Source organism: Arvicanthis niloticus, chromosome 4 (genome assembly GCF_011762505.2).
Source record: "Arvicanthis niloticus isolate mArvNil1 chromosome 4, mArvNil1.pat.X, whole genome shotgun sequence".
In the NCBI taxonomy this organism is placed as follows: Eukaryota; Metazoa; Chordata; class Mammalia; order Rodentia; family Muridae; genus Arvicanthis; species Arvicanthis niloticus.
The window spans coordinates 104,886,018-104,908,136 of NC_047661.1; the positions used below are offsets into that span (position 1 = coordinate 104,886,018).

At 39.1% G+C, this 22,119-nt stretch overlaps 2 protein-coding genes across 7 annotated transcripts in view; one reads left to right on the forward strand and one right to left on the reverse strand.

The window, feature by feature from the left end:
* Positions 1-474: 474 nt before the first annotated feature.
* Larp7 (La ribonucleoprotein 7, transcriptional regulator) lies at positions 475-15,562 on the reverse strand. Of its 4 annotated transcripts, none has more exons than XM_076933240.1 (13): positions 15,393-15,562; positions 10,784-10,968; positions 10,575-10,675; positions 10,393-10,476; positions 10,137-10,301; positions 9,941-10,034; positions 9,508-9,861; positions 9,287-9,434; positions 7,613-7,737; positions 6,864-6,988; positions 4,815-4,974; positions 4,567-4,658; positions 475-791 (listed from the first exon to the last, which is right to left on the reverse strand). In XM_076933240.1, exons 2-13 carry the CDS (start codon positions 10,965-10,967, stop codon positions 711-713), a joined length of 1,713 nt encoding a protein of 570 aa, XP_076789355.1. In that variant the 5' UTR covers position 10,968; positions 15,393-15,562; the 3' UTR covers positions 475-710. The 4 variants fall into 4 exon arrangements, with proteins under 4 accessions (XP_076789355.1, XP_034357203.1, XP_034357201.1 ...); XM_034501312.2 differs by having other exon boundaries at positions 6,864-6,985; positions 9,508-9,864; XM_034501310.2 differs by having other exon boundaries at positions 9,508-9,864.
* A 74-nt stretch (positions 15,563-15,636) lies between these two features.
* Zgrf1 (zinc finger GRF-type containing 1) overlaps positions 15,637-22,119 on the forward strand; it is a 60,787-nt gene continuing 54,304 nt past the window's right edge. The window contains exons 1-3 of one of the 3 annotated variants that reach the window (XM_076933238.1): positions 15,637-15,702; positions 18,022-18,111; positions 20,048-20,128. In XM_076933238.1, coding sequence (XP_076789353.1) covers positions 18,091-18,111; positions 20,048-20,128 — 102 coding nt within the window. In that variant the 5' untranslated portion in view covers positions 15,637-15,702; positions 18,022-18,090. Of the gene's footprint in view, positions 15,839-18,021; positions 18,112-20,047; positions 20,129-22,119 lie in introns of all 3 variants that reach the window. The other 2 variants (XM_076933237.1, XM_076933239.1) reach the window with 2 other exon arrangements.

A 22,119-nucleotide genomic window follows, 5' to 3' on the forward strand; every position in this document is an offset into this window, starting at 1 on the left:
GCCGCATGCAATGCAGAGACTGCCACTCCTGCAGGCAATGGGTCAACACCAGTGGAAGCAGTAATACTGCACTGCCTGAGAAACAAACATAGAACACTTTCAGGAGATTCTGATGAAGTCTAGGATGCCGTCCTTCATAGACACTGTAAATATGCTTCTGGAAATAAGTTAATTACTTGAATCTTGCCAGTTTCTGGAAAAATAAGACTTCTGTTTTCTTTTAAGGTCGATTCTCAGACTCCCTCTAAGCTCATAGTACCTGGTGCATCAACTAACTAAAATGTCTATTTATGAGAAACTCAATGCTTTTAAAATTCAACATCTTCATAAGAAACATTTGGTACAGTCTGCTACTTAACGGAAGGAAAGATGAGAAAAAAACAGAAGGGAAAATTAAGTTACAGTTAGTTTGCATCTGGTAACCCTGCATTTTTATTTTTGTAATTATATATTTTGTAAATAAAAACAAAACAATTATGTTCAAAACACATTTATTTATGAAATCATCTGAAGTTGACTGGCATAATTTCAACAAATAAGGGTGTTCATTGAAAAAAATCTGACATATAATGCACTTGTCATTAGAGAAGTCTTATGGACACATTGAGGAGCCAAGGTTTTTCCTTTTCTTTTCTAATGCAGATCTCAGCACAACATCCATCAAGCAGCCTGGTACTAAGAACGCTTCAGCAAGGGAAGCCCAAGTCTTCTCAGTCATACTCAGAGAATCGAATGTGCTGACTGGCTTGCTGAGTCTTAACCAGTCTAATCTTCTCAGCTTTGGTGATTAGCTAGAGAGAAGGTGAGAAATTAGAATGTCTAGGGAATTCCAAAATGAAGAACAAGCATCACTCTGAAAGCCTCACCACAATCAGGCTGAGGAACACTTTTAAAAGCTGGGGTAGAAAGACAAATAAGATCATTACGTTTGATCAAATCAATTTACAGAAAACGGGAAGATTTTTATGAAATAGACTTTAACTTTCAAAAGCCTCCATTTCCCTCCAATTACGGTTCGTTATTCAAAATCTTTCAGTGACGTCACTCATTCCTGTCATTTAGCCTTTCTTAGGAAGAGCCACTCCTTAGCATTATTTTGTATACTTCCTGGACTTGGATATTAATTTCTAAGAGTAAATGCTGTGAGACCCTTAATTACACTGTGATTAAAGATTTATCTATGATTTGAATGAGATGTCATGTTTCTAGGCTGTGCACTTCTCAAGTTTGCTGTACATGTTGTTTATCAGCCAGGCACGGTGACTTATCTCTTTAATCCCAGCACTCTAATAGCAGAGGGATCTCTGTGAGTTCAAGGCTAGCCTAAGTCACACAATAGGACCCTGTTCTCAGAAAAACAAATAAAAAGGGCAAAACCAAAAAAAACCCCAAAGAACAAACTACTTACTGGAAGGATAACTCAAGCAGTGACGTGACTACAGTGCACAGCAACTCTGTACACTAATTTATTATTATTATTACTTTTTTTTTGAAAGAATTATTTATTTTATGTATGAGTACACTGTGGCTGTCTTCAGACACACCAGAAGAGGGCATCGGATCCCATTACAGATGGTTGTGAGCCACCAGTTGCTGGGAACTGAACTCAGGACCTCTGGAAGAGCAGTCAGTGCTCTTGACCGCTGAGCCTTCTCATCTCTCCAGCTCCTATTTTTTTTTTTTTTTTTTTGAGACAGGGTTTGTGTATCCCTGGCTGTCCTGAAATGTGCTCTGCAGACTATGACGGCCTTGAACTCACCTGCTTCTGTCCCTAGGGTACCAGGATAAAAATTATGTGATACCATGCCCAGCATATCTGTCTGTCTATATGTCTGTGTATTTATTTTGGGTAAAGTCTTCCTTTGTAATCCTGTTTGGGCTATAACTTGCTATATAGACTAGGCCGCCCAGAGTCCTGGCATTTAAGGTGTGCACCACCACACCAGGTTTCTTTTCTTTCGCTCTACCTCTAATATACAGAATTCTTTTTCTGTTTTGTTATAGCCTCGGCTATTCTGGAACTCACAATGAAGACCAGGCTGACCTTTCCACATCTACCTACCTTATGTTACAATTCTTTTGTGCCAATTACACCTTCTAAAAGCTTAAAATTTGCTTTACAAATGAAAAATTAGGATTAAAAAACTACAAATTAAAATATACATTACATATTATATAAAATATAAGAATATGTATTTTTTAAAAGGAGGAAATAAGATTTTCTGAAACACAGAAGACAACAGATTGGCGCATTCCCAAAGCAGTTGCTATTGCTTTTCTGCATCGGAGTCTCTGTGTAACCCGAGCTGGCCTGAAGAACACTCATCCACCTTCTGAGTAGCTGGGACTGCAGGTGCAGGCAGCCAGCAAAGTTTCCTTAGCAGAAAAAAAAAGCTCTAGCTTAGTTTTAGGGGATCAGAAGAGCAAGGCCTTTCTCAGCTACACAGTGAGCTTGAGGTCACCATGAGATATAAGGAATCTTGTGTCAATCACTTAATCCATGAATCAAATCTGATGTCATACCTGTTGACAGGAGGCCATGACAGGATTCAATTAAAACACTGTTTACAAATGGCAAGACTAAAAATTCTGGCTAGCCTAGCACACTAGTGATATGTTCCTAAACAGGAATTCTGCCTTTAGCTGGGTAATATCCAGAAGTAATTCCAGTGAAAGTCCATTTTGATTAAAAACAAAGTCAAACATCTAAAAAATGTGGGTGGCAGGAGGTGCCTCTGGGATAAGGGCACGTCCTTTATTGGGACCCCACATAGTAGAGATTGAGAACAAGCTGCCCTTTAACTTCCAGACACATCCACATGAAATTTAAAAATACAATTAAAATAATTAAAGAATATTTAATTCCTTGAAGAGAAGAAATAAAAAGTTTTATTTCAGGCTGGGAGTGAAAGAATACTCCCCTAGCACCTTAAGGCTTGGCACATTCCTGACTTAATAAGAAGTCAAAGTTAAAGCACATCCCACCATGACCTGGGGCAGAAAAAACAAGTCATAACTTCCCATTACTTTAGCCTAGAATGTTGCATTTCTGAATTCTCTTTCGTAGATGTGAAAGCTACCTGTTTAGTCTTCTGTGACACACTGGTATTGCTTTTGCAAGCTAAGGGAGAACAGGGGAATGCACTCTTCATGCCAATTACTCTATTTGCAGGAGTACAGAGAGCATCAGCTCTGGCAGGTAGTCCACAGTGGCAGAGTAAGCACTCCTTAACACCCTTAAGGAGCTGAGTTCAATCTCCAGCACCAGAAAACAAGTTAGATCGGCAAACGGTTAGTTGTGGTTCCCTTTCTTCTAACTGCGTGGCAGCTCCACTGAAATGTAATCTGTGAAGTCAGCTATCTAGTTTCAGTTGTTCCTACCTAGATCATGCTAGCAACCCTTATAATGAAGCATATGAACTCAGAAAGAGTAACTGTTTTGTTGTTGCTATCCAGCTTAATTTTATAAAATACGATAGGCAATGTTTATTTTTTTGCTTGAGACTAAGAGGAACATTAAACAATTTCTAAAATTAAAAATAAAGTTTTAATTACGAGTTTTAAAAAGTATACCTAATACAAACAAACCTTCACACCAATTAGAAGAATAAATATCACTTATCTGTTCTACATTAGTGACATTAACATCTGAACATCTTTAACAAGTTTTGGAATTCACACCTTCAAGAAGGAAAAACCCCAAGGAAGGAAGGAGGCCTCCCCATCTCAGCAAGAACAGTCTCCACTGAAGAAAACAACTTGACAAAGATCAACAGTGGCCAATGTCCTGTCAATCATCAGCAATGCCAAAGGAGGAAGATGAAACCACACAAAGCCAATATGCATAGGAAATCTGAACCAGGTCTTTCAAAGTTCTTAACAGTCTATTCTAAGCACTTTGACTACAACAATATTTAAAAGAATAATCACCTGCTTTCAAAGAATAAATGCCATTCTCAGTAAGCAACATATTACATTATCATATTATAGAAATAAAATTGTTGAATGAATCAGTTTGTTTTAATTTTTTAAAAAGATATATTTATTTTATGTATCTGAGTACACTGTAGCTGTCTTCAGATATACCAGAAGAGGGCATCAGATCCCATTACAGATGGTTGGGAGCCACCATGAAGTTGCTGGGAATTGAACTCAGGACCTCTGAAGAGCAGTCAGTGCCCTTAACCTCGGAGCCATCTCTCCAGCCCAGTTTGTTTAAATTATTTACATTTGCTCTGGCCACTTATTATCATAAAAAATAGTAACACTTCTCATTGCTATCAGAAACCTTACATGTATCAAGCCTGTACAGAAGATAATCTTTCTTCAAGCACTTATCCTCAAACTACAAAACCCAGTAGCTCCAAATCAGGACCATGTATATTTAAAATGCAATTACAATTATGGATCCTTGTAAGCAAAGGATCTTAATTTCATCCACTTTGAAAGGAGAAGAAATCTGTATTCTTTTTCAGTCTGAAACAGTATTCTCTAATAGGAAACCCAAAGTGAATTTATCCTCACTCATTACTACTGTCAGGAGATGCATGTAACCATTCCCCTTACCTTTTCTGTGCCTCTTTTCTTTTCCCGAGGTTGATTAAGTTTGGCCTGTCTATCTACCAAAATCTTCTGCCAGTACCTTTGCTCGTGATCACCTTAAAAAGAAGCAAAAGCTCTAATCACAGAGTGATACACACTCTACCTCGACAGCACGAGTGTTGGGAGAAGAAAGTTAGTTCCATTGGCCCAGTGCAGAACAAGTAAAATAATTCCCAATAAAACTGTTTACTAGAAACACAATCAGGTTTTACCAGAAAGAACTTCCAGGTTCCAACAGTGCTTCTTTCTAATTTCAGTCTGTGCATTCATTACTGCCTGAGCATCCTCGGGGGTTTTGAATCGGGCATGGCATTCAGTATCTCCTTCTAGCAAATCAATGTAAACAACTTCTGAGATCGTGGCCAAAATATCCTATATGGGAAAGAAGTATGAAAACTTAAAAATCACACTTAGAACGTTTGACAATAAATGAATGTAACCACAGAGGTTGTCAAATGTATCCTATCAAGCTACTCTGTAGTTGATGGGTAGATACATACGACATACAGAAATAGTCTACAAATGCATTTACACAAAAATGAGAAGCAATTTAACAACTCATTGCAAATTACTGCAGCTCATCCTCTTGGACGTGTCTTTAAAATATGAACTGACAGGGGTCCACTAAGTAGCGTAATATATAAATGTTTCACCCCTCAGCAAGCTGGAAGGAGGTTAGTACCAGGAAGATTGAAATAAAAGAAAGGCAGGATTGGAGAAGTTGAGTCTTGCTCACCTCCACAACACCATGTGTGATTTAGAACACAGAGAGCCAGCATTCACCATTTTACAATAACTAACAGAAACCCTAGGGCTCTTGGGTAGGTTTACTGAAACACAGCCCAACAGCTCTCAGTTTTAGATAAAATACCTAAGTAACCTTTTCTAAGCAAGCGGAGGTCACCCAGCAAGCCAGAGTTTTACCTATAACACCCGCTGTGAGGGCTAATTAAGGAGATTCCTGCATTCTTAATCAATTTTTTCTCACACCAGGTTCTCCACAGAACACAATGCATTTATGCAGGAATGTCACAGCAATCTTATTGTTAAATTTCCCTCATTAAAACTAAAGAAATAAAGAAACCCTGATTAATTTAAAACAGAATTTTCTAAGCACAAGAACTCAAATTCCTTTAAAATGTCATAGAAACAATAGAGATTTTAGACATTGTAGGATAAAATTAGGAGTATTTTAAAATACTACTAATAGATAAAATACCGTAGTATTAGTTAATTGTAAAGGAGAATAGAGATTTATGGGTCTTTAAAAGACAGAAACTCACCCTTAATACACAATATTCTGTAATATAAGAACACCCTTACTGAAGAATGTTTCCTCAATCAATCAAGAAAAAAAAAGAACTGGAGAGACTCAAACCTGGCAATCTTCCAATGTTTTTATCTAGTTAATCATTACTAAGTAAGATACACAGCAAGAGACTAGTCTGTAGTTAAGTTGATGAAATTGTAATGTATTCCCTATTAGTGATAAGACTTTTATAACCGATTTTTCAGGTAGTTTCGATACTACAGTTCAAAAGATATTTACTATTTACTTATTATAAAGTCAGGCTGATCTCCTAATTTAAAACCCATATAATGACAAACTAATCTGGTAATCAGTGACAAGCAACAGAGCTCAGTTTTTGTTTCAGAAAAACTAATTATTACAGGACTTTAAACTGTTGCTTTACAAAATTCTCCTTTATGTGCTTGGGACTGAATCAAGGCGTCCATGCTTGCAAAGCATTTCCTTACTGACATCTGTTTAGGTTATTAATCTAAATTCTGTATCGTTACCATATTTTCAGATGTAGGCTTATAGAATTTGGGACTGGCAAAACAGCTTGGTCTACAGAGTTCAAGGACAGTCATGGATACACAGAGAAAGCCTGTCTTGAAAAAAACTGTCGACCTACAAACAAAAAATGGTATCAAATATCTTTATAAACAGAAAAACTCTTTCAAAGCATAATATTGAATACATTTTATATTATTTCAACAACTCCAAGTTAGAATCACTATATCATTCTCCACTCAACTACACAGACAGCAATGATTAGTGAAACAAGAAAGGTATTCAGGTTGTTGGATGCAAGCATATGTTACTTCCTGAGGAACTGTGGTATTTAGAGTAAACCTACCAGTTATCAGTTACCATGGACTCTACAAGTGGTTTATCAGAGGTACAAATTCTGACTGGAGTTGTTTTATTTTCCATATATTTTGAAAACATTTCACACAGGGTTCATAAATGTTACCTTGACTTGTTTCCTGCCAGGTAGAGGCTCTCCACTCAGGATCTTCACAATCACTCCAGTCACAAACTGTGGGCCTTGTGCACTCACCTTCTCCTGGGTGGAGCACTCTTGAGCACTGCCTGCTGCTGTGAAGAGGAAGGAGGCAGAGGTAACATTCTCACTCCTGACGATTCACACAAGGAGCACTATTCTACAACAGCAGCAGTGACTTCTCAGCCTAATTTAAAAAACTTAAAACTGTAAATATTAAGGAATCACACTGCTCATTGGAATCAACATGGAATAAAAGGCATTATACCTCTAAACCAAAGAATAAAACCTGATTATTCGTCAATATAAAAATAAGAATATTCAAAGTATACTATTCAAATGGGAGAATTTGTAGTATAATTTGTAAGAACTTAAAATCTTTACTAATACTACAATGATTGAGAACCGTGTTTTAACATGTTCCTGCTTGGTGCACACCATCCACTAAAACTTCAGTCATGCCTACCTCCAGGCACTCTTGAGAGTCAGCTTGCAGGTAATGTAGGGAAAGACTAAGTAGGCTATTAAAACCTACTGTGTAATATAAACCTCCACATGTTTTTCCAAAACATTTTTTTGGGGGATAATGGTCCGCTTAAAACTAGGGAAGCCACTCTATCGCTGAAATAAAACCACCCCTGAAAATATTCATAGACCAATGTGTAAATAACCGAAGGCCACTATGTGAGCTTGCTCTTTCCATCCCCCTGTAGACTTACCAGGCGCTTTACAGTCTGTTTCCATTTCCGACTCCAATTTTATTTGAGCGATTGTTTTTTTTAGAGAAGCCATGCTGGCTTTTTGCAGTGCCAAATACTCTTTCTTCAAATCCATCCATTCAGTCCTGTAAAACAAAAATTGAGCTACTACAGTGACAAGATGACTCAATTAGGAATCTGAAGTTGATCTAAATGAAGTTGTTCACAGTATCTCCAAGTCTTTCCAACTTTCCTTTCTTTTAAGGCATATATTTACATTGTTTGCTACACCATCAATCTATCTAGCAAACACACAAAGGAAGTTTTTCTTAACACTCAAGAAAAGTGCTTGAGTTTCCTAGTTGTTTCTAATATTTAATTGTAGAATCACTTTTGAGTCACTTCCCTTAAGTAACAATCACTAAATCAGGCAACTTGGAGGAAAAGAGACTAAAATTTAAAGATTTTTCAAATTGCTTCCAATTTGAGAGATAACATTCCTTAGGATTTACTTGAATCTAAAGGAATTTCTAAGAAGAAAAAAACACCCCATGGAAGCAATTTATTTATTTACATACATTTAACATGTAGATGTATCTTCAAACAGCGAGGGCTCCTCCAGGGAAGCACAGTGCAGCTCTCGGCTCTGTAGGAGAGCTCATTGTTACCCTAATCTGTGCCATCAAACGGGCTGATAGGAGATTTTTTTTTAAAAGCGAGGATATCTTGTGGTAATGGTTTTAGCAGTTAACATTGACATCTGTTTACTTCAAAAAAGGAAAAAAAAAAAAAAATCCAGACCTACCCAGGATCCCCAGGGTCTACTTTCCCTGAGAGCTGATACATTAAAATAACAAAGGGTCTTGTAATGATTCTCTGAGATAGAAGCCAAAAGGAATTCAGGAGTTAGGAGCAGTATAAATACAAGTGTTCTGAAGTCACTGTCTTCTTCCACCCTCCAAGGAGAGAACAAGATTCTTTGGAAGCCGGTCTCCAAGGTAAAGACTATTTCTGGAGCCTGGGTCACTTCACTTTCCCGTGGGGTTGCTCTTGTATTTTAACAAGTTGCCTGGTGAGTGGCTTCCCTTCAACTTTAACATGGGAATGCTTTCTGTCTCCTCTAAAGAGTAAGTGCTTCCATGTTTTAGTAGAAGTGAATTCAAGGTTCGCTTGGAGTGGAAAAGCTAACTTAGGAGTGATGGGAGTCCCCTCTGCTTTAACATGGGATTACCTGCTGTGTTAAACTGAAGCAAGTGCTTCCATGTTTCAGTGGGGGTGTCTTCAAAACTGGTCAACATTTTCTTTAAAATGCTGTTGGTTAAGGGAATTAATTTGTAAAAAGACTGGGCTTCCCATCACTTAAACGTGGTTGTACTTGCTTTGGAACTAAGAAAGTAAGTGCTTCCATGTTTTGGTGATGGTAAGTTTTCCTTTGTATTCTCATTTTTTGTAAACCTCACTGAAGTATGCTTAAGGGGCCTCCTTTACTTTAACATGGAGGCCCTTGCTGTGCCTTTAAAAATAAGTGCTTCCATGTTTGAGTGTGGTGGCTCCTACTTAACCTTCATTGTGCTGCATAGATAGACCAAGGCCGTTACTGTTGCTAACATGCAACTCTGTTGAATAGAAATTGGAATTGCACTTTAGCAATGGTGATGGAGCTGTGTCAGTGGCCATGGAGAGATGAGTACTTACTTAGACAGCACTCTCAATGGTATAACCTCCTCGCCCATCTTGTGCCTCTCCTTATGTTTCTTCTTATGCTTCCTCTTCACCTTTGAGAGCGAGTCACCTTTCCCATCTCCCGTCTCCTTCTCCTCTTCCGTAGAGCAGAATTCTAAGTCTAGAGAAAGATTTCTGTAAGATTGTTGTTGTGGAGTTGCTAAAACATTTGTGTAACCCTACTGCCACGGTACCTCTGCTCTCCTTGGAGACTTCAGAAGCCGCTTGGCCAACACCATCCTTCTGAGCCCTTTTCTTTGCTTTTGGCCTTGGGGCTAGACAGTCTTCGTCCTCGGCGCTGTTTCTCTCCCTCTTCCCTACCCTGACTTCAGGTAAGCTCGATGTTTCAACCTTGTCCCGCTTTTTCTTTTTCTTTGCAGGTTGCTTTGGGGCTTCTGGGGTTTCTGCTTCAGAGCCCTCAGAGGCAGTCCTTGGTCTCTTCGTGGATTTACACACACCCGAGCTGCTGCTGTCCACAGCTGACTCTTTGGCCTGCACACTCTCTTCCTTCTTTATTCTGCCTTTTTTCTTTTTTTTCTTTTTCTTCTCTTCTGTAACAACGTCATAGTTGATTATAATAGTCACAGTTTATTATTTACTTGGCTAACAACCTAAGTAAGCACTCACCAGCTACTCGTAAGGAAGGGATGGGCTTGTTTTTCACTGTCTTGGGGAATATGCCAGGCTTTCTAGGTGCTTCTTCTGGTGGGTTGTTCAGAAACTGAAACGATTGCAAAATTCAGTTATTCTTGTTAATCTTGTGTCTTGCTTGTGCTAATCTTGTCTTGTTTCTTTACAGGGCCCCATAGAAAGAAGTACATACCTCAATGGCTTTTGCTGCTTGCTCTTTTGTTTCAAACTCCACAAAGGCGAATCCCTTAGGATCCCCAGTAGACTTGTAGTGTGGAATACTTATGTAAACCACATTGCCGCATTTCCCAAATACTCTCTCAATCCAGCTATGAGTAACATTTTTGGGGAGCAACTCCTATAATAAATCAGACTTGGCATGAACATTTTAAAAGTTCCTACATTTTATCAATAAATGGAAACTAGAATGAAGTTGTGTCATTTCTTACCACATATACTGTGCGTTCTTCCTCATCCTTAGGTCTCTCACCCAGGGGTTTTTTCCTCCTGATTCTGGTCCCTTCTAAGTCCAACTTTATAAAAAACAAAATAAAGCTAAATAAAGTCAGTAATTAATTGGATGTGGGAGGGTGGCTTGTGGGTGGGTGGGTTGAAATGGAACAGGATTTACCTCTACAACAGAGGAGCTTTTCAGTGCTCTGGCTATTAGCTTCCCATCAGTTGTCAGCTTCTTCATTTTGTTAAAAGACACCAGGAGAGAAATGTCCACATCTAGTTATGTAAAATGGGGATTAATGGGATGATTACACTGGAATTCAATATCATTTTAAACTTATAAATTTACAGTTTACAGGGACTTAAAAATTAGGAAAAACTTACATCCATCTCTAGATTTTTCAATTTGTTCTCGCAGGAACCTGTCCTTGTGAAGGTTTGCATCTCCAAACCAGAAGTCCACCTGCTTAGCAATATCTGCAAGCACCTGTTTAACTCGTGATCGCTTCTTTTTTTCTTCTTTTCTCTTCTCAGTGCTTTCCATAGTTTTTTGGTTTTCAGTTTCCATTCTGCAAGGGCAAAAGTGAGGTTCCAGATGAGGCTCTGCAGCTGCATGTCCACCTGATTTTCAGAGTATGTTTTAAAAGCAAGTGCAAATTTTGAAGGTGTACAAGTTAACTATCCTACCATGCAAATGGAATTCCGATGAGCTCAGTGTCTGCCTAATCCCAATGGTTACCTACCTGACCTTTTCATCTGTCTTAAAGTTTGCCCTTTCTGGATCTACCCTGTGACTGGACTCCCTCCCATCTTAGCCTCCCTTCTCATCTAGCCTTTCTGAGGGGTCCTGGCCAGTCACACACACTCTTAAGATTTTGCCCTTTTGCAAAATAGCAAAATAGAGTTTTGTTATCTATCTAACCCACTATAAGTATATAGAAGCAGAGGCCTTAAGTACCTGTAGCTAGGCACTCCTTAGCACTCATTAGGCACTGGCAGGTGGACCTCTTTGAATGTCCTGTTCTATGTAATGAAAATAAGGTATTAAGTTCTTTTCTAAGGTGGTAAGGTATAAAAAAGTTTCACTGCTAACTGTTAATTATAAAGGGCAGACTTTAGCTTTCCAGTTCTTTTCCTGTCAAAGCCCACCATCTAAGGTAGTGGTTCTCAACCTGTAGGTTAGACACCTTTGGGGCTCACATATCAGATATCTTGAATATCAGATATTTACATTACTATTTATAACAAAAATTACAGTCATGAAGCAGCAACAAGTAATTTTATGCTTGTGGGTCAGTACTACATGAGGAACTGTATTAAAGTGCCATAGCATTAGGAAGGCTGAGAGACTCTGATGTAAGGTATAGTGAGTGGAATCCACAGCTACACTACTCTTCACTCACTTTTAGCCCCAAGGCCAAAAGCAAAGCAGAGCAGACAGAACTGCAAAAACACAAACGTTCACAGTTCCACTGTCTTAGCCCAGAGGCTATTCTTCCTGTTTCTCATAAGGGTTACTTTTGTACCTTACCATATTCTAGGTCAGGGTGATCAAATACACCTTCAATTTAGAACAAGTTACAGACCAAACAGAAAGTCACACAAACTATAGAACAATTTAGCTTCCCTACTCCAGGCCTAAAGAAAACCAGTTAGTTAAACGGCTATACCTTTGGTTTACAGAGCTCCCTCGTCTTTACCCACTTTCTGTCTGTCTTTCTCCTTGATGCTTTCTCTCCATGGCTTTCCACATCCTACCACTGAACTATTCCTCAGCCCTTGCTATACTCCTAACCCTGTTTGTACTTTCCCAAGGTCCTGTAGTAATGAATAATTATATTGCTACCAGGCGGTGGTGGTGCACACCTTTAATCTCAGCACTTGCGAGGCAGAGGCAGGTGGATTTCTGAGTTCGAAGCCAGCCTGGTCTACAGAGTGAGTTCCAGGACATTCCAGGACAGCCAGAGCTACACAGAGAAACCTTGTCTCGAAAAACCAAAAAAAAAAAAAAAAAAAAAAAAAAGGATAATTATATTGCCATTCCACATATTTCAAAGGAAATGTATTGTTTCCAACCAAAATTTAGCTATTCTCACTAATGCTAACATTAATTCACCAAGTTGACCAAACCATGTCTGTATGTGTTTTGAACAAGTTTTCTCATTTCTGTGGTCCATGAAATGTGGACACAAATCTTATCTATATAATAGGGTTACTATGAAGATTAATTAAAAAAATGTAATTTAGGCAGTTAAAAACTCTGTAGTGGAGAAGTCTACAGAGATGTAGTTAATAATACTTACTGCTCTTGCACAGAGGACATAGGTTCAGTTTCTAGCACTAACTCAAAGCTCACAACCTCCTATAACTCTGGCTCCAAGGGGGATCCAAGGCATTCTTCCAACTTCTGTGGCATAGGTACACACACATGCATTTATACACACACACATATATTAAATAAGTTTTTAAAAAAAGACTCTTAGGCTGGAAAGATGGCTCAGCAGTTAAGAGCACTGATGTTCTTCCACAGGTCCTGAGTTCAATTCCCAGCAACCACATGCTGGTTTACAACCATCTGTAATAGAATCTGATGCCCTCTTCTGGTGTCTTCTGAAGACAGCTATAGTGTGCTCAAACAAAATAAATATATAACAAAAAACAAACAAACAACCCAAGGAGGGGAGTGAAAGTGCTGTGGAAAACATGATGCCATGTTATTTTTACCAATCTTTCACTAAATCCTATTAATCTGATTTTTGAAATGGCCCTTACCCTCATTTAATGTTTTCTACAACTGCCATTAGAATATAATGAGCTGCCGGGCAGTGGTGGCGCATGCCTTTAATCCCAGCACTTGGGAGGCAGAGGCAGGCGGAGTTCTGAGTTCGAGGCCAGCCTGGTCTACAGAGTGAGTTCCAGGACAGCCAGGGCTACACAGAGAAACCCTGTCTCGAAAAAACAAACAAACAAAAGAATATAATGAGCTTATAAGATGCAGTAGAAGTCACCTATCCTTTGCAGACATTTGTCTCACATATCTATAACACTGATATGGTTTGTGAAGGTTATTTCTTATATTTTTGGTAGTGAGTCTAGCTTTTAATGGCTGAACCATCTTTCCAGCCCATGAAGGTTATTTCTAAACTTGCAACATTAGTAATTCCTTATCATTTTTTTTTGTGGTGTCATAAATATACTGTTAAATGGGTGTGGTGTCACACAACTTTAATCTCAGTACTTGGGATCTGAGTTTGAGGCCAGCCGGGCCTACAGAGTGAGTTTCAGAGCTACACAAAGAAACCCTGCCTCCAAATAAACAAATAATACACACCCACGAAAACCAAGGTCTTGGAACAAAGAACTTATGATGTAGTAATGCCAGCTTTTTATAAACATTGTTTTAAATCTTGACAAAACTACTTGGTAGTTTCTTTCAATTTTTTAGAGGGAGGCTGAAAGGTTATGTAATTTAGTCAAAGCTAGGTAGGTAAGCAAGCATTGATATTTGACTTTTATACTGTCTATCTTTTAGTAGGCGCTTCTATACTTTGTCACCATTCATACTACATTCTGACCTAGAGATTTTTAATCTGAAGTCCCGGACACTTCTGGGAGTTTAAAGAAACCTGAGGAATACATGAGATGTTATAAGACTAATTAAAAAAAAAAAAGATATATTTATTTATTTTGTGTATAAGTACACTATAGCTGTCTTCAGACATACCAGAAAAGGATACTGGATTCTATTACAGATGGTTGTGAGCCACCATGTGGTTGCTGGGAATTGAACGCAAACATGTATCATGCTTGTACAAGTATAAATGAATATGGTAAACTTAAGTGTGACAAATCCATATAAAGGAGGAAAGATCAGATCAATATAGAGTAGAAAGGTGAAATGAATGTTAACATATACTGGTCAGAGCGATGACATCTTACTTGGGCAATCATGGTTTTCATCTTTATGTTTTCTTTTTTTTTCTTTTTTTTTTTTTGGTTTTTTTTTTCGAGACAGGGTTTCTCTGTGTAGTCCTGGCTATCCTGGAACTCACTCTGTAGACCAGGCTGGCCTCGAACTGAGAAATCCGCCTGCCTCTGCCTCCCAAGTGCTAGGATTAAAGGCGTGTGCCACCACCGCCCTGCTCATCTTTATGTTTTCACCAAGTTACAGTTGTACCATTGCTCAAAGACAGTGAATGCCATAGATAATCTGGAAGTAAGCTATGCTACATGTAACATAAGAAAACCATTTTTTTTTTTAAAGAATCATAGGTTTTGCTTGTAAAATCACACACAAAATGTTTCCATGGGTACATGTAAAATTTCCAAAGGAACTCGACGATAATATTTTCCAGGCTATGAACAAAAAGAAGTGTACCCAAAAAGATTGAGAACCAAAGTTGTATTCATGGCAAACCCCTAGTGGCCCGGAACTTTGCTCCAAATGAATCTTTTAGTGTGAATGTTTTATGAAACCATCTGATTTCCCACCACCGCCCGGCTTCGAAAGACTACTCATATTTTCTCTTAGTTTCTCATAACCGCAGTCAGAACTTAAATTCATCATTTATCGTTAGCCCCTTCTACAACAGCATTTTCTATACAAGGCCGACAGGACGAAAAGACTAGCAAAAGAAAGACTTAATTTTAGAATGAAAGTTCTCACAACTGATGTCCTATGGGCAGACAACATACCTAGCACCCACAGCTCCTCTAAGTAACCCTACTTCCGCACAGACTGCGCCCCCGAAGCTGGGCGTGCCCCAAACACCCCAAAACCAAGCTCGACCCGCCCCCTCCGTACTAAAATTGGAATTGCAAGGGCCGCCAAGGAACTGCGCGTGCGCGCAGAGTACGTAGCCAAACCAACGGAACCGCGGTGAGGGGGGCGGGGTGACCCGACCACAGATGTAGGGTGGACCTCAGGAGACCGCACTGAGAGGACTGAGACCTCACCGGGTCTGAAAAGCTCTACAGGCCATTTGTGACTTACTCCGTGCACGTCCCCAGATCCACGGTCAGCGCTTGTGTTCTTCCACACTTTCCGTCTCCCGACCCTTGCAGTCGGCGGAAATTTGCGTCATCCGACCAGCGACGCGTTCCTCTCAGCCTACTACGGGAAGCCGGGTCCGAGGCCCAGTGTCCGTGGCTGACGTCATAGGCGACGCATGTCGGGGGCGGGATCTGGGGCGGGGAAAGAGCAGCGCGGTGGCGGTGGGGGCCTCAGCGGTAGCGTCCCTGCTTGATGACGTCACACAAGTTCGCGGGAGAAATTCGAAAGTGGAGTTTATGTCATTGAGCAGGTGAAATGGAGACTTTCTCTCTGGTGTTCTAGGCAAGAAGGGTGGATAGACCGGACGTCTTGGCGCGGTTGGGAGAGCATTTGGACACTGATTCGCCTCCACAGGAGCGGCCCACCAGACGCAGATACTGTTCAGGGTGAGGCGGTCACCATCGAGGCCCATCCTGGTTGTTATTTCAGGGGCTAACAAAGGACAAACGGTCCATTATTATTTAGTGACACAAAACCTTGATTTGTCAAATCTTGGCAACTAAAGCTGTGTTTCTTTTAGGTATTGGTACTGTTATTTGTGATTTAACAGGCCATTCGTGGTTTGGGAACTTTACTGGTTTGGGCGGTGCTGGGTTTTTTGTTTTGGTTTGGTTTTTTGGTTTTTCGAGACAGGGTTTCTCTGTGTGGTCCTGGCTGTCCTGGAACTCACTCTGTAGACCAGGCTGGGCTCGAACTCAGAAATCCGCCTGCCTCCGCCTCTCAAGTGCTGGGATTAGAGGTGGGCGCCACCACCGCCCAGCTGGCGGTGCTGTTCTGAGCTACTGTAACAGTTTTTCTCTAAAAGCAAGGTTATGCCACGGCTTCCTGCTGTCTTCATGGAAAGCTCTCCTCAGCCTAACAGAAGGTCATATACATCTGATTAGTGATGACTGCCTCCCCATCCTCGCCCACTGTTCTGTGCTGCTTAGGGATCAGGCCTCTGCTCATACTGTTTCCGGGTCGGGAGCCACCGTCTCTGAAGAGGGCTTATTAGAACCGTTTGTCGAGCTCCAGGGCCAGACTTTCTAATGTAATAGATCAAACATAGGACCTAAAATCTTCATAACTAACTAGTTGTCAGATCATGCCCCTGGAACCACTTGAATATGTGTGTGCTCATGTGTGTGGTACTTTGGTATCTATATTCAGGTCACCATCGAGGATTTCAAGATATCAAAATTTGACCTTATATTTTTAACCAGTAACAGGATAGTTACATTACAGTAGCTGCTGCAGCACTGTCCAAGAGATTTTTCTTCCTGGATGTGATGGTATATTGCTTATCCCAGCTATTCCAGAGGCCAGTACTGGATTGTGCAATTTGACCAGATCATATTTCAGACACACATAGAGGACTGGACATGTGTGAGCACTATTATCTAGTTTACCATAAGGCCCTCTTGTCAGCCCCTAGCACTGGGTAAAAGAAAAAGATTTCCTTGCAGAGGAATTACATAATGTATATTTGATGCTAGAATACTGTGCTATATTGGCTAAGGTATATAGTCAACCCTCTGTAACTGTAATTCCCGTTTCTGTATTCAGCCAGCTATAGATGAGAAATAGTCAAAAAATTGTTAATACTGAGCATACAGATTTTTTTTTAAATTATCATCTTTGTTTCTTCTTCTTTTTAGACAGTGTCTATCTATGTAGTTAGTTCTGACTCTCCTGGAGCCCTGTAGGTAAACCAGGCAACAAGGCTGGCCTGAAGTCACAGAGATCCACCTGACTGTGCTTCTTGTGCACTGGAATCAAAGGTGTGTTCCATCAAGTCAGCCTTGTTACCATGTCTTAAACAATACAGGTTATTCACTGTTTGCATATCATCTACAGTCCACTAGATATACATAATCTAGAAATGACTTAATTTTTGTTAGAGAATATGTACATGCTCCTATATCATATGCAAAAAGACCTATGGTGATGTATATGAGCTCAAGTGGCTGGCTCCAGATGTGGACATTTCTGGTCCTGAAACTGGTTCTTGGATACCTAAGGATTACTCTAACAGGAAAAATATAAGACACAAGGGGGCCATCTTGTGGTTAGTATAATGATACAGAAAAAAAAATTGAAGTTGGGTTCTAAGGAGAAATACATGTTGAAGGAAAAAAAAACAATCTTTTTTTTTTTTTTTTTTGGTTTTTGTTTTGGTTTTTCGAGACAAGGTTTTTCTGTGTAGCCCTGGCTGTCCTGGAACTCACTCTGTAGACCAGGCTGGCCTCGAACTCAGAAATCCGCCTGCCTCTGCCTCCCAAGTGCTGGGATTAAAGGCATGCGCCACCACCGCCCGGCTCTATTTTCTGATATATAGCAAGATACTTGGAGAGATGTTTATGGATTACTAGTAACTATAAATTTACTTAGTTTTACCTTTATTTTCCATTGTGTGGTGTCATGCAGTTCTGTCCATTACAGATACACTTTTGTTTCTCTTGGTGGCTTCATAGTCTTGGAATTCTTTGTTTTTTCATCTCCAGTCAAGATTTATTGAAAAACTTTGTATTTGATTTTTTTTTTTTTTAATCAGGGTTGATTGGCCTTTCTTTGCTGTTTTTCATTTTAGAGGATATAAATGTTGAATAAAAACTGATTATTCTCTGGACCTGACTAGTTTATAATCTCAGAAGAAACAATGGAATGTCAAGAATTTATTGTAAGTCGTATTTATTAATAGTATTGTTATTTGGTGGGAGAGGGTGAGAGACAGGCTTTATGTATCCCAGGCCGGCCTTAAACTCCTAATGGAGTTGAGGACCACCTTGAATGTCTGATCCTCATGCCTTTTTCTTCCAAGTTCTGGGATTACAAGCTTATAGAACCACATCCTGTGTATGTGGTGATGGGGAGCAAACCAGTGTCGTGCAAGCACAATTGGGCAAACACTGTACTAATTGAGCTTCACCCCTAGCCCCTAAGTCTGACTAATTAAAAAAATTTTTTTTCCTTCCTTTCTCACTCTTTTCCTTCCCTCTTCTTTTATTTCTTCCTGTCTCTTTCAAGTATCTTGTTAGCATCACCAGATTCATCAAAACAAGAGGAAACTAGGTATAAAATGAAGTTTGAATATCAGATAAACAGTGAATAGTTTTCTAGTATACTTGTATCCCAAATATGGTACTGTAGTTTATTTGCAAAACCTATTTCCTACTTATTATTTGTATATGCTATAAAAGTCATGTTATAAATGAACTTTGTTAAAACTTCATTCGAAACAATGTTTTTCACTTTAAGACCTGTCAATGACACTTCTGTTTATGGTGACACATTATTTGGTCATAAGACCTTTTTGTACTCTAAAAAAATAGTGAAGACACTAAATAAGTTTTGTATGTTGAGCTTCTATCTTATTATTTATGATAGACATAAAAGCATTTTACAATACTAAAAATAACATTATATTTTAATATAAATTACATTTTTAATGATAAGTAACTAAGTTTTCCAAGTCATAACTATATTAGGAGAAAACATAGACCAGAGTAGCATTGTTAGATGCTTTCTGAAGATTATTAATGTGTATGTATGCTTGTGTAATTGCACATGTGTGTAAGTACATGTATGTGCCATCCTCAGAAATGCCATCCATCTCCTTTGAGACAAGCTCTCTCTTTGGCCAGTTAGGTTAGATTGACTAGGGATCCTAGTTATCCTGTGTCCACTTAGGATGCATTACCATGTCCAGAGTTTTATGCAGATTCCAGGGCTCAAAGTCAGGTCCTCATGCCTGTAAGGTAGACAGTTTTCAACTGAGCTAATTCTCCAGCCCATGCATTGCTAGACATTTTTTTTTTCCTTTAAATTTCTTTAACATTTGATCTAGTAATAGCTGGATTTTTCACACTTGTATTTGTATTCAATCTGTAATAGAAGGGCTGGGGAGATGGCTCAGTGGTTAAGAGGACTGACTGCTCTTCCAGAGGTTCTGAGTTCAATTCCCAGCTCACAACCATCTGTAATGGGATCCAAAGTCCTCTTCTCCTGTATCTGAAGAAAGCAACAGTGTACTCACATACATAAAATAAATAAATCTTTGAAAAAAAATCTGTAATTGAATACAGCACCATATATAACAGTTGGGAACTCCATTCTTCCACTGATGGCGGCAGAATCTAAAGTTAAAAGCAGTATGTAGTTGTTCAGACTCGGATGCTGTGAAAGTTGAGGAGACTGTTGTCTTTGGACTGTACTCAGAGAGCTATGAAAATAAGAAGTAATATGTAACCCATAGCTATGTTTCTTTGCCACTGATGATGTGGTGGTTTAAAATTATTTTTGATGTTCAGTTAACTTAGACTTTTACTTGCCCTTTTTTTCCCGTTTACCTTTTGGTACTACCAGACTTAAAATTGTTTTGTTTTTTCTCTTTTTTTTTTTTTTTTTTTTTTTTTATGCTGGGGGTTAAACTCAGGGCCTCATGATGCTGAGTCTGCAGTTTATCCTTGAGCTACAGCTCTTCACTGATACTGTTATTGTGATCATACCTGTGCTATTATTTTGATAAAGAGTATCTTTATTTTTTATATGGCCTGTAAACTACATATTAAATATGTGTAAATGGCAATGATGTTTTCCTTACTTTTGGAAATAAGGTCCTATATACTCATCAAAAGATGAAGAAGTCCAAAGTGTGGCAAGATGGAGTTCTTAAGATCACTCATGTAGGCAACAAGGTAAGTGCCAAGCAGTTTACTACAGCCTGTAACAGCTGTGTTCTTGCCTTTTTATTGGGCATTAAGGAAATGCCCAATAATAATAAAATGTCAGTTATGGCCACACATAACTATGATGTGAAAAAGACATTTTCATATCAGTTTTGTTGTACATTTTAAAAGTTTAGTAAGTAAACATTATTTAATTTGTTTTGAGTTTAAAAAAAAAACTTACAACAAGGTGGTCATGATGCTATCAGCATGTTAATTTTGATTGCAAGCCAGGCAGTGGTGGCGCACCACTTTAATCCCAGCACTTGGGAGGCAGAGGCAGGCGGATTTCTAAGTTCGAGGCCAGCCTGGTCTACAGAGTGAGTTCCAGGACAGCCAAGGCTATACAGAGAAACCCTGTCTCGAAAAAACAAAACAAACAAACAAACAAACAAACAAACAAATTTTGATTGCAAAACTCTCCTACAAGTTAAGCATTTTGTCTTTATTTTACTGATGATGAAACTGAGGGTACAGATGAAGTTTCTTACCTAGGAGTCCTGGATGAAAGTGCAGGAGTCATTCGTGAACTTAGACATGATTCCAGGACCCATTTTCTAGCTAAGTTTTTTGTTTTGAGACATGGTCTCTGTGTAGCCTTGGCTATCCTGGAACTTTGTAGACCAGGCTGACCTCAAACTCAGAGATCCCCTGGCCTCTGCCTCCTGAGTGCTGGAATTAAAGGCATATGCTGCAACCACCTAGTTTTAGCTAAATATATATTTTTAAAGATTTATTTATTTATTTATTATGTATACTATGTTCTGTCTGCATCTATGCTTACACACCAGGAAAGGGCACTAGATCTCATAGATGGTTGTGAGCCACCATGCAGTAGCTGGGAATTGAACTCAGGACCTCTGCAAGAGCAGCCAGTGCTCTTAATCTCTGAGCCATCTCTCTAGTCCTTAAATCTTTTTTAATATTAACTATTACAGAAACTTAGTTGTGAGTTGATAATGTCATGCACATACTAATGACAGTCATGGCCTTCTGATCAAATACATTTTCTTAAATGAAGGTATTAAGGCTCTTCACATTGTCTTTCTTGTGCTTCTCTGTCATTGTAAAGCAGTGGTTCTCCACCTTCCTAATGCTGTGACCCTTTAGTATAGCTCCTCATGTTGTGGGACCCCAACCCTAAAGTTATTTTTAATGCTACTTCATAACTATAATTTGCTTTTGTTATGATAGATACTGGTAGAGATAGAAATTTGCCAGTGGAGTCACGACCCACAGGTTGAGAACCATTGTTATAAATCTATCACTGAAGGAGGCTTTTCAATAGGGAAGAGATTATTTACTGTACTTTAAAAAATTATTTATCTAGTTATTTAAATGTAGGAGTCTCTGTCTGCATGTACACCTACATGCCAGAAGAGGGCACCAGATCCCGTTACAGATGATCATGAGCCTCCACGTGGTTGCTGGGAATTGAACTCAGAACCTCTGGAAGAGCAGTCAGTGCTCTTAACCGCTGAGCCATTTCACAGCCCTATTTACATTATTTTCAAAGAATATTTAAGTTAAAATAAAAACTAGTTTTGCCTTAGGCCTGCAAATTAAATTTATGTAAGCCTATTACATTTATTTATTTGTTTCTAAGGCTTTTTTAAAAATTATTTATTTTAAGTACGTGAGTACACTATAACTGTCTTCAGATTCATCAGAAGAAGGCATCAGATCCTATTACAGATGGTTTTGAGCCACTATGTCAATGCTCTTAACTGCTAAGCTATCTCTCCAGCCCCTTAATCACTTACTTAATTACTTTGGAGGCAAGCTCTCATGCTATAGACCAGGTTAGCCTTGAACTCAGAGTGTTACCTGCCTCTGCCTTCCAAGTGCTGGATTAAAGGCCTGCAGCACCACATGTGGCTTTTGAACTTTTTTTAAAAAAAATCTTTTTTTCTTTAAATTTATAAAGACATTGGATTCCCTGGAGTTGGAGTTACAGGCAA